Below are 11,219 nucleotides of genomic sequence, written 5' to 3' on the forward strand. Positions count from 1 at the left end.
TTTTGTTCCCCTTCTTTGTAGGCTAAAAAAGTGAGTTCCGGTGATGGCTACGGTGCCACTTCCTGCTTTTGCAAATAACAACTTGAGATTGGATACACACTTGGGAGTGACAAGTGACTATCAAATCAGTCATGTTTAACCTAAGGCTACCTTGGGTTACTGTCAACAATTCGTGATCTGATTGGTTATCGAAACGGTTTATCAACCGAATATCCTCCGTTTGTTTGCACTGCACAGCCGCTGCTATTGTTGATTCAGAAGTCCTCCGGCATAATTCATACAGCACTGGCAACAAGCTAGCTGAATTCTGATTGGATAAAAGCTCTAATGTAAAAACAAGCAACACTGCAGCCTAATTTGACATGAAGAAAACATAATGAATACTTTATATATTTATAGAAAGTAAATTAAAAATCAAATTAACTTTTATTAATATGACTTGTTAGGTCAACACAAAAGGCCTTGCTGGCTGTGATGGCTCACCACTGTCTAAAACGTTGAAGGTTTTTGGATCATTTTCTAGGGACTTTATGGGCAAAATAGGTTCATCTTTATTACCTGCTTTGTTAGCCGTCTTTTGCTAGAAGTTATTCCCCTATTTAGAAGGCACAAAGAAGAGACGTGTGTTGTTATAAGGATTGTGGATGATGGTGCAGTTTCCCTTTAAGCGTCTGTTTGTGTTTGATAACCGAGTTTATGCATGATGCAAAAAAAACTCTTCCTGTCCCTTACTGATCAATGCGGGAATTTGCCGCTGTAAACTAAAAAATCTGAATACGAATACATGAATTGTTACACCCATAGCCAGAATACTGTATTTATTTACTCAGGATGTGAGGTTTTATTTAGTTAAATGTTTTTAATGTCAGTTTTGTCTTCCCGTAATTCATTTAGTTCCTTTCTTGTTTAGTATGGGGGGTGTTGCACTTGTGAGCCTTTCCAGCATGGACCGTCCTGACGAGAGAGGCACAATTGGTAACGAGTCCTTTTCATTCAGTATCACTGGTTGAACAACACTTTTCCAAACATGTATGCATGTTCTTGCAGGTTCCTTATGGTCACTGGCTGGGGCGTTACTATATGCTGTCTATATTGTATTAATCAAAAGACTGGTAGATCGAGAGGATAAGCTTGATATTCCCATGTTCTTTGGTAAGATTACACACATCACATTCACTTAAATTGTGTCTTTGGATATGTGCAAGATGGCGCCGTTATTGTGTCTTTCAGGGTTTGTAGGTCTATTCAATCTGCTGCTGCTGTGGCCTGGCTTCCTCCTGCTTCACTACACAGGGTTTGAGGCCTTTGAGCTTCCCAGCCAGCTCGTGTGGACCTACATCCTTGTCAATGGTCTGATTGGAACAGTTCTCTCTGAGTTTCTTTGGCTCTGGTGGGTCCTACATACCACGTTCATAGACTTAAAAACATGTATTTATTTAGATATATTGCGTTTTATTTAGTGCTGTCAAATAATTATTTTTTTTAAATTGGATTAGATTGGCAACACTAAATTGTCCCTAGTGTGTGAGTGTGAATGTTGTTTGTCTATCTGTGTTGGCCCTGCGATGAGGTGGCGACTTGTCCAGGGTGTACCCCGCCTTCCGCCCAATTGTAGCTGAGATAGGCGCCAGTGCCCCCCGCAACCCCCAAAAAGGGATTAAGCGGTAGAAAATGGATGGATAATCAGGATTACTTACAGGTTATTACTCACTTCCATGATATAAATTAACTTTAAAAAATGGACCCTAATATTTGGACACAAATATAATTTTATTGTCAAGAATTTCAGACAGGAACATTTTAAAAATGTTTTACTCAAATGTATGTCATGTATTCGCTCATTTTGGTTCATTTGGTTTTATCTAAAGTACTTTCAGCATTTATATCAAAGTGAAATTTGCCAGGAAGCATTCCCCACTCACTTTTGCAATAAGACATACATTGACTTATTCACTGATTGTATAACAACCAGAACTGCTTTTAGATTAGCCATCCACTGTTAAGACACAAGAGTACCAAATCCGGTTCTTTTTTGGCATTCACCGAATCCTGCCCGTCCTATGGACACCGATTCGCATAAAACTCAATGGTGTCATGTTTCGGTACCTGGGTTGCGCGTGACGTCACGACCGGTTGTCACACTTAGAGCACTTGGCGATCACTCCAGCAGCACTGAGAGTAGACTCAGCCAACTACCTCTAAGTAATGTTGCAATTTTCAATGCCAACAAAGAAATTGACTCAAAAACGCTCCAATCCAAGTTAAGTAAGGCTCCAATTTTCCAAAAATGTGCTAGCTTGATGCTAATATACGTTGGCTTTGCTATTGAATTGATTTTAATTAGCATTAGCGATTTTAACTTTTTAATTTTAGCACCTTCAAATTTGTTAATGATTACTACACTTAAGATGCACCTTACAAACATTTGGTGCGTAATAAGTTCAATACTTATAGTATTAACACTTTGTAGGGCACAACAGACAGACTAATAAGACTAAAATGACTAGCACGTCACAAGCTATACACTAATGCCATCTTACATCTTTGACTTTTAACTGTATTTGCAACTTAGTGTCACACCTGCAAATGAGACTCAGAAGTGTGATAATAAAACAAGATATAAAAACTGGACATCAGTTATCATAATCAACTAATTTTTAATTGTTGCAATATTCAATCAATCAAGCTTTATTGTAGACGCCAACATCCAAGTAGACATATAATCACATCCTGTACATACAACGAAAAACACAGTATGTAAGTCATTATCAAATAACATTAAAGCAGTGCTTGTGCTTATTCAGTAAAACGCAACTAATAATTAAATAAAAACAGCAATAAAAAATATACTTTAAAAATGCGCCTACACATCATATAAAAGGCACCGATACCAAAGTTTCCCTATATAGGATTGGTACCTAACAGAAATACACCTAGGATTGGTTATCCGTACTATAAGATCATTCTCAGACCCCTGCAGTCTACATATAAACTTAAATATCAGTTTTCTCAGGGTGGCATGGAAGTTGTTTATCCCTAAATCACAAAAAAGATTGCGCAAGCTCTCTTTCTTGAACCTCACACAGAGGGGTGACGTGTACATTAGGGTGGATGGAGTAAGCTGTAAACAAGTACACTTTCGCTTCATTAGACCAGTAGGGACATTTTCTCACCAACATATTGGCTTGGACATACAGTATTCTTCTCTGCTCAAGCATGTCAGCATCATCCTCCATTTTGTCATTGATTATGTGGCCTAAGTATTTTACATTGCTGCACACAGACAGGGTTTGCCCAGACAAGTAGAAACCTGGGAAATTAAGAAGTTGATCCTCCTTGGTCTTACATATCATTACCATACTTGTTGTGGCATTATACTTGATGTCTAACTTGATTCCATAGTCTGAAGCTGTTGGAACCCTGCACTACTGGGAGATATAATGGACAAATCATCAGCATACATAAAGTGGTTGATTAAGGTGTTTCCAACTGCGCACCATGTTCTGCAATCTCTAAACTGCCTTGACAGGTCATCCATATACAGACTAAATAGGCCTGCTGATTAAAGCCCCCACCCTCCCGTACCCCATTGCCAACTTTAAAGGGAGAGGATAAACTACTCCCCCATTTTACCTGCATCGTCTGCCTGTCGCACCAATTCGCCAAAATACATATGATGCTACCCAGAACACCCTTATGCTTCAGCTTGGTGAAGAGTTTGTGATGGTTGACTCTGTGAAATGCTTTAGATGCATCAATAAAGCCTACCAACATTGTAAAGCCCTACACTCTGTATTTTTCTACTGCTTCTTTTAAAGCATATTATCATCACTTTCCTTCACTTTAGATAGTATGCTGGCTAGGGCGAGAGGTCGATAATTGTCTATACTCCTTACCTTACCAGTCTTGTCTTTAATGACAGTTACTAAAATAACTGTCGGCATACCATCTGGCAGGACGCCATGCATTACCAACCCCGTAAAACAGATGGAGAGCAACACAGCTACCCTAGGCCTTGCTAGCTTCCGGTGCTCTGCAGTAATATTATCCATGCCACATGCTTTATCAGCTAGTTGCCTGATGGCTTGGGAAATGTAATAGGGGCTGATGAGTTCCACTTCCTCCTATATGTTGTTTGTAAAATATGGCTCACTTCTGACACACTTGAAGAGAGCAGCATAATGCTGCCTCCATAGTTCAGTTATATTTCCTCCACCAGATACACCCTCAATGTTACATGGCAATGCTGCTATTTACCCTATTTATATTTTTAACTTCCAGTGACAGAAGCCAGTTTGCACGCCATAGATTCAGCTCTCGGGGCTTGCTCATGCTTGCTAACAAAGCGCACTGCATATTTGTATTAGGGCTGGGTGAAATGGCCTTTTTTTAATATCTCAATATTTTTAGGCCATGTCACGGTACACGATATATATCTCGATATTCTGCCTTAGTCTTGAATGAACACTTGATGCATATAATCACACCAGTATGATGATTCTATGTATCTACATTAAAAACATTCTTGTTCATACTGCATTATTATATGCTCATTTTAAACTTTCATGCAGAGACGTAAATCACAACTAAGTCAATTGACCAAAACTGTATTTATTAAACAGTTATTAAGCAGTGACACAAACATTGATGTCATTTCAATACAGAAAGTGCAAGATTGTCAGATACATTTTAAAACAAGCTATAAGTGCACTTTTGTGCATGCTGTCACTAAAATGACATATCAAAACAACACTAAATTAAAGTGCACTTTTTGTACAAAACGCCACTGCAATATTTTAAATCAAATAAAGTGCAGATTTGTGCATGATGTCACACAAGATATTTCAATAACTGTCAAATATAAAGGAGCTGCATAATAGGAAATCAAATTGTGTATGTCCTTCACTATGTGGTAGGTTCCTGCGGACGTTATCTTCTTCTGTTGAGTATTTTTTCATCCGGTGTTGATGTGGAAATAGTTGCCTCGGCATTTTGTTGGTGTGGCACCGAATGGAGATGTTGATATGCGGAGTAGGCACTCTTCACTCTCTCGCGGGTGACTTTTCAAATGATGCTACATATTAGCAGTAATGCTACTTTGTGTAGCAACGTTTTTGCCCAGAGACAAACCCGTCTTATACCGAATATATCGATATATCGCCCAGCCCTAATTTGTATCTAGTATTGGTTAGCTTTTTGTGCTCAAGAACAGGTCCCTATTTAGGTCTACCAGCAATAACCCAGGCCTTATGGGCCACCTTAGCCTCTGCATGTGCGCCAGCCTTAAAAAACAATATTTATTACCACACACAAAAGTACCAAAAATTGGTACCGTTGAGTACCGGCATTGGTACAGTATTGGTTCAATTATGAACGGTTCTCATCCCTATATGTACGGTCAATATAAATTGGGTGATTAATATGTTTATATACATGACTAATGCGATTTTTTATTTATTTATTAATCCTTTGTTAAGTCTTTATTTTTGACAGCCCAAATTTCAATATATTCTCATTATTATATATGGGCATTTCTTTTTTCCACAGGGGCTGTTTCCTCACATCATCCCTAATTGGTACACTGGCCCTGAGCCTCACCATACCGCTCTCTATTTTGGCAGATATTTGCATGCAGAAGGTCAGTTTTTTTCTTGAACAATACCAATGTGAATTGTTTGAATGCTAAGTCAACACCGCCTGTCTCCAATGAACATTTTAAAATATGAAATGTTTACAACCACATTATTGTTTTACATTAATTCAAAGTCACTGCTCAACTATAGATGGAGAAATTAAACTTTTTAGATAAATGTGTGGACAAATGGCTCATTTCACATCTAAAATGTATGCCGGATACATTTGCTGGTGAATTTTATTTAAAGTTGTCAGCCGGGAGCATCCTGGTGTACATTGCTGTCCGCAAGAACTTGATTGAAAAAAATTACACACTTTTTATGTTTGAAAAACAATGCTGTATATAAACTTTGGCCAAACTATGATTCTATTTTGGGCTGTACACACAATAGGCCAATCATACCTGGATGTGTTTGGACACGCTTTACACCTCAAGTCCAGCATATTTGGCTATTACTCATTGGATCCGTGTTTTAGTGAAGAACACACCTCCTTTGGCACAATTGCATGCACATATGAGCACGTAACGTTGGTGTCATAGAATGACTTGTAAGTTCTTAATGATAACGATTAGCCCACACATCATAATCAAAATAAAGTACAAAGGCTAATAATAAGCAAACCAATAATATGCTCGCCCACCAGTGACTACATTTGTGTGTGCAATAAAGATTTGTCATTTAATTAATGTGATCGCTCCTCTTGTGCAGTAATTAATGACACCTGTCATCTCTCACAATAAAAATAATCAAAATGTGTTGAAAAAACATTGAACCTTATCCACAAAGTCAGAAATTAGAGTTCACACAGCAGTGTTAAAGTGATCGGACAAGCAAGCTACAGTCAGTGTGAGCACAGGCCAGTGGGGTCCAGGAGGGGCAGGGAGAATCACCCTCGAGTCCAGCCTGCTGTGAATAAATGCCAATACTGTGGATTCTAAATCTACACATTATAACCTGAGATAAACTGCTGGTGAAAATCTTGATAAATTGACACACTCTAAAGCTTCATCACTACTCGTGAGGAACAGATCTGTTATTTAATACTCATTAAGATTGACGGCGAGATAACAAACACAAAAGCAATGATAGGCTGCTAATAATAAGGAAATTATATCATGCTGATACTGCCTCTTGTGTACATTACAGCCTCTATGTGGTGTATTTGAATGTGATCCAATGATGTTAAACCTATGGAGTTGCCTGCCTCAAGTATTGGTGTCAAAAATGTATTTTATTTAAACAATGGAATGTTTGTACGGAGGGTATACAAGTCTATGCCTATTCTGCTCGTTTGGTTACCAAGTGGAAGATTTTTTTAGCACTGTAACAAGAGGATTTGTTTTTTTTTTAACCTGGGTTACACAGACCTATGAATGTGTCTGGGTTACATATATTTTCCCTGCAACCCCTTGAGTTAAATTACTATTGAGAACTTGATAATATGTATTCATCCGTACAAAATACACATTGGGTGAGTTGCATTATTTACATACGTCGCTGACAATGACGCCTTTTTTCTTTTTATTCTTGTCACAAACCTTTCCATCTCTTTGCATCTGTTAGCTCTCTACACACGTGTTCCTGTGTACTTACTACTACCTACTGGTGTTAGTTTATTTTAAACATGCATACAATTGCAATATGATACATTACATTCCAGTTTCTCGTAAAAGCATGTCAGAAAAGGAGTGGGAGGAAGCAAACCTTTTTTAATCCTACTTCTTTTTGTTTAATAGCAATTTCTTACACATTTGTTTGTTTTCTATCAGTAACAACAGTGAATTAATAAATAAATAAGTAATTTAATAAAAAGACAAATGAGTAAGTTAGTCATTAATAAATTCATAATCAATAAAGAATTTCTCATAAATATATAGTTAAGTCTTTTATGGTTTATGTTTATGGTTCACATAATGAGATGAACAAAATTATCTAATTTTTCAATAAAATTCAAGAAGTTAATCAAGATTTTTCTTCTTTGTAATTTGTAAACACTTTGAGTTTCAACAGCTTCTTAAACTGAATCATATTAGACCATTTTGTTGGATTTCTTTGCCTAATCCATTGTATAATTTGATTCCACATACTGTTAAACAGATAGGCACGGTAGAACGGGGGTTAGTGCGTGTGCCTCACAATTTGAAGGAGTGGAGTTTGCATGTTCTCCCTGTGACTGTGTGGGTTCTCCCTGGGTACTCCGGCTTCCTCCCACCTCCAAAGACATGCACCTGGGGATAGGTTGATTGGCAACACTAAATTGTTCCTAGTGTGTGAGATTGTGAGTGTGAATGTTTTTTATCTATGTTGGCCCTGCGATGAGGTGGCGATTTGTCCAGGGTGTACACTGCCTTCCGTCCGACTGGAGCTGGGATAGGCTCCAGCACCTCCTGAGACCCCGAGGAGGACAAGGGGTAGAAAATGAATGGATGGATAGTAATAAGCTAAAGGTCTTAAGTGTTGTACGTGCTTACAAATGTTTTAAATTTGATTAATCTACTGGGTAGAACAGAGAGCCTGTTAATTATAACACAGCTTGTGTATTGTTCTAACTTGAATACTAGTGTGTAGACACCTCACCCTTTTTAGACAAATACAAGGAATTATCATCAGCAATAATAATGTATTTTCTCCTACTTCTGTTTTTTTATATACAGGTACATTTCTCGTGGCAGTTTTTTGCAGGAGCTGTGCCTGTCTTTCTCTCCTTCTTTATTGCCACACTTCTATGCCACTACAATAACTGGGATCCTGTCATGGTGGGGCTGAGGAGACTGTATGCCTTTAGCTTTCGAAGACATCGCATCCAGAGGTACACACTGTTGTTCTCCTTGTGCTTACAAGATGAAGCAACACTAGTACAAGAAGCTGTCATGTTGCTGCTGCTGCTGCAGTTTTCTGTGAGGAACTATGTGTTTCATACTGTGTACATCACACTTGCTTCCCTTATTTTTAGGTTTTCACTTGCTTTTAACACCTCAGCCAAAAACATTAAAGTCATTAAAATGGGATTCGGAACTTGAAGCACTAATAGAAGCACAAGTGAAACATTTTAAGAAAGGAAACATTTTGAGGAAAAAAATGTTTCTTCCTTTTAAGTACCAGCAGATGGGAAAACAAGTTCCCTCTATAATGATGCTACTATAATATATCTATTGTTTGATTTATGAATTTAACGTGATTTCAAAAGTTGGTACCCTAATGAACATGTTTCATTCTTTTTAGGAAACTATCACTCAATCAATCAATGTTTACTTGTATAGCCCTAAATCACGAGTGTTTCAAAGGGCTGCACAAGCCACAAAGACATCCTCGGCTCAGATCCCACATCAGGACAAGAAAAAACTCAACCCAATGGGATAACAATGAGAAACTTTGGAGGGGACCGCAGATGTGGGGACAACCTCCCTATGCAACCAGTGCAATGGACGTCGAGTGGATCTAGCATACTATTGTGAGAGTCCAGATGATGCACAGATGAGTGGTCCACTCTGGGTCCCGACTTTGGACAGCTAGCGAGTCATCTGTGGTCACCGAATCTGTGCCCCTCCTCTCCACATAGGAGAGGGGGGCAGAGCAGAAAAGAAACTGCAGATCAAGTGGTCTAAAAGGGAGTCTATATAAAGGCTAGAGTATACAAATTAGTTTTAAGATGGGACCTAAATGCTTCTACTGAGGTAGCATCTCTAACTGTTTCCGGGAGGGCATTCCGGAGTACTGGAGATCGAATACAAAACGCCCTTTAGCCCGCAGACTTTTTCTGGGCTCTGGTAATCACTAATAGGCCGGAGTTCTTTGAACGCAGATTTCTTGCTGGGACGTATGGTATAATGCAATCAGCAAGATAGGATGGCGCTAGACCGCGTAGTATTTTATACGTGAGGAGTAAAATCTTAAAGTCACATCTTAAGTGCACAGGAAGCCAGAGCAGGTGAGCCAGTATAGGCGTAATATGATCAAACTTTCTTGTTCTTGTCAAAAGTCTAGCAGCAGTATTTTGTACCAACTGTAATCTTTTAATGCTAGACATAGGGAGACCCGAAAATAATATGTTACAGTAATCGAGATGAGACATAACGAATGCATCAATAATGATCACGGTGTTGCGAGTGGACAAAATTAATTTTAGCGATATTACGGAGATGAAAGAAGGCCGTTTTAGTAACACTCTTAATGTGTGACTCAACCGAGAGAGTTGGGTTGAAGATAATACCCAGATTCTTTACTGAGTCGCCTTGTGTAATTATTTGGTTGTCAAATGTAAAGGTGGTATTATTAAATAGGTGCTGGTGTCTAGCAGGACCGATAATCAGCATTTCCGTTTTCTTAGTGTTGAGTTGCAAAAAGTTGAAAACTAAAATTGAAATATTGTTTGTCTTTCCCATGTGACACTTTTTGTGGTATTTCCCAGAATGTTAGTGTCATTGAATGATCAAAAATGTATTGGCTTTGACGCACCTTTACAGCACATTTAAACTCACATAGTTTTCAATTGAACCTAATCACATATAGTTCCTTTTAAGAACCGTTATGTAAATGACTGACACTCCATTTCTCTCCCCTAGACTGCCAGAGGACATTGAGCTATGTGAAAGCCTTATTCCGCTGCACACAGCCTGAATGAAGAAACCTGTGTTTATGATAATGATTCAGGTAAGTCAATCTTTCTGTGCTGTGTTGCCTACTAGTGTGATTGTGACTGGGGAACAATTCCGAAAATACTCTATACTTTTCCAATTTTATTACTAACTGATGTTACAGTGGAAATAACTGATAGTTTTGTTTTTCTGATTAGAAAACAGATACCTAATAAATATTTTCAAAACTTTTTAAATTTAATGCAAGTAAACAATAATATAATCATATTAATAATATATTAAAGAGGACATACAGTCTTTCCCATTGTAAAAAAATTTCAATTCCATCCATTTAAGTACAGTATTCAGTTTTAGACAAACATTCTCTCATATGTTCACATATCAGTGTAGGTGTCACAGCATTCACGCCCCTATGTGCCTCTGATCGATAACCAGCCCAACTTTTCTTACCTATTGGTTCTAACTGTTGTGTATATGGAATCTGCATAAGTTCCGAAAATTTTAAATCAAACCGGGGAGATATTTATAAAACAATCTTGCCTATCTTCATATTTCCTCCTAACCAGCCGTTTGGAATTTGCACTGACCTGTGACGTTTTATGCCTTGTGACGTCAGCGGATATCTCTATTTAAGGTATGAGTTTATCCGAAGTTCTTTGCGCAAGTCTGCACCGTAATCAACAAGCCCCCTTCTTTTTCGCTATCCTCTGGTTGTGGGGCAGACTGGCTCGTACCTGCACATTGATCCTCCGCTGTTGCCATTTCTCATACAAAGTAGCATACAGTTCTCACTTTCATCCATCAGTAAACTTGCTATGGAAGCGCTAAAAACTACAACAAAGATTGCGGGTAGGAGATGCTGTCGAAGTGGAGCCACTTTAATAAGACCACCCACAAAACGGCGAAGGAGATGGTCAGAAAGTGGCTTGAAAACGGTCTGTAAAACATAATCTATGCTAAATGTTGACCAAAGAACCACCATTACATG

At 38.3% G+C, this 11,219-nt stretch overlaps 1 protein-coding gene across 8 annotated transcripts in view; it reads left to right on the forward strand.

The window, feature by feature from the left end:
- LOC133564300 (solute carrier family 35 member F5-like) overlaps nt 1-11,219 on the forward strand; it is a 40,959-nt gene that overhangs the window by 25,936 nt on the left and 3,804 nt on the right. For all 8 annotated transcript variants that reach the window (XR_009809267.1, XM_061918506.1, XM_061918507.1 and 5 more), the window contains 6 exons: nt 911-975; nt 1,048-1,152; nt 1,231-1,390; nt 5,548-5,638; nt 8,291-8,445; nt 10,199-10,286. Coding sequence is in view for 7 of the 8 variants with exons in the window: in XM_061918506.1 (XP_061774490.1) it covers nt 911-975; nt 1,048-1,152; nt 1,231-1,390; nt 5,548-5,638; nt 8,291-8,445; nt 10,199-10,253 (631 nt within the window). In the remaining variant the exon portion in view is untranslated. The remainder of the gene's footprint in view (nt 1-910; nt 976-1,047; nt 1,153-1,230; nt 1,391-5,547; nt 5,639-8,290; nt 8,446-10,198; nt 10,287-11,219) is intronic.

This window comes from Nerophis ophidion, linkage group LG13, assembly GCF_033978795.1.
Source record: "Nerophis ophidion isolate RoL-2023_Sa linkage group LG13, RoL_Noph_v1.0, whole genome shotgun sequence".
Lineage (NCBI taxonomy): Eukaryota > Metazoa > Chordata > Actinopteri > Syngnathiformes > Syngnathidae > Nerophis > Nerophis ophidion.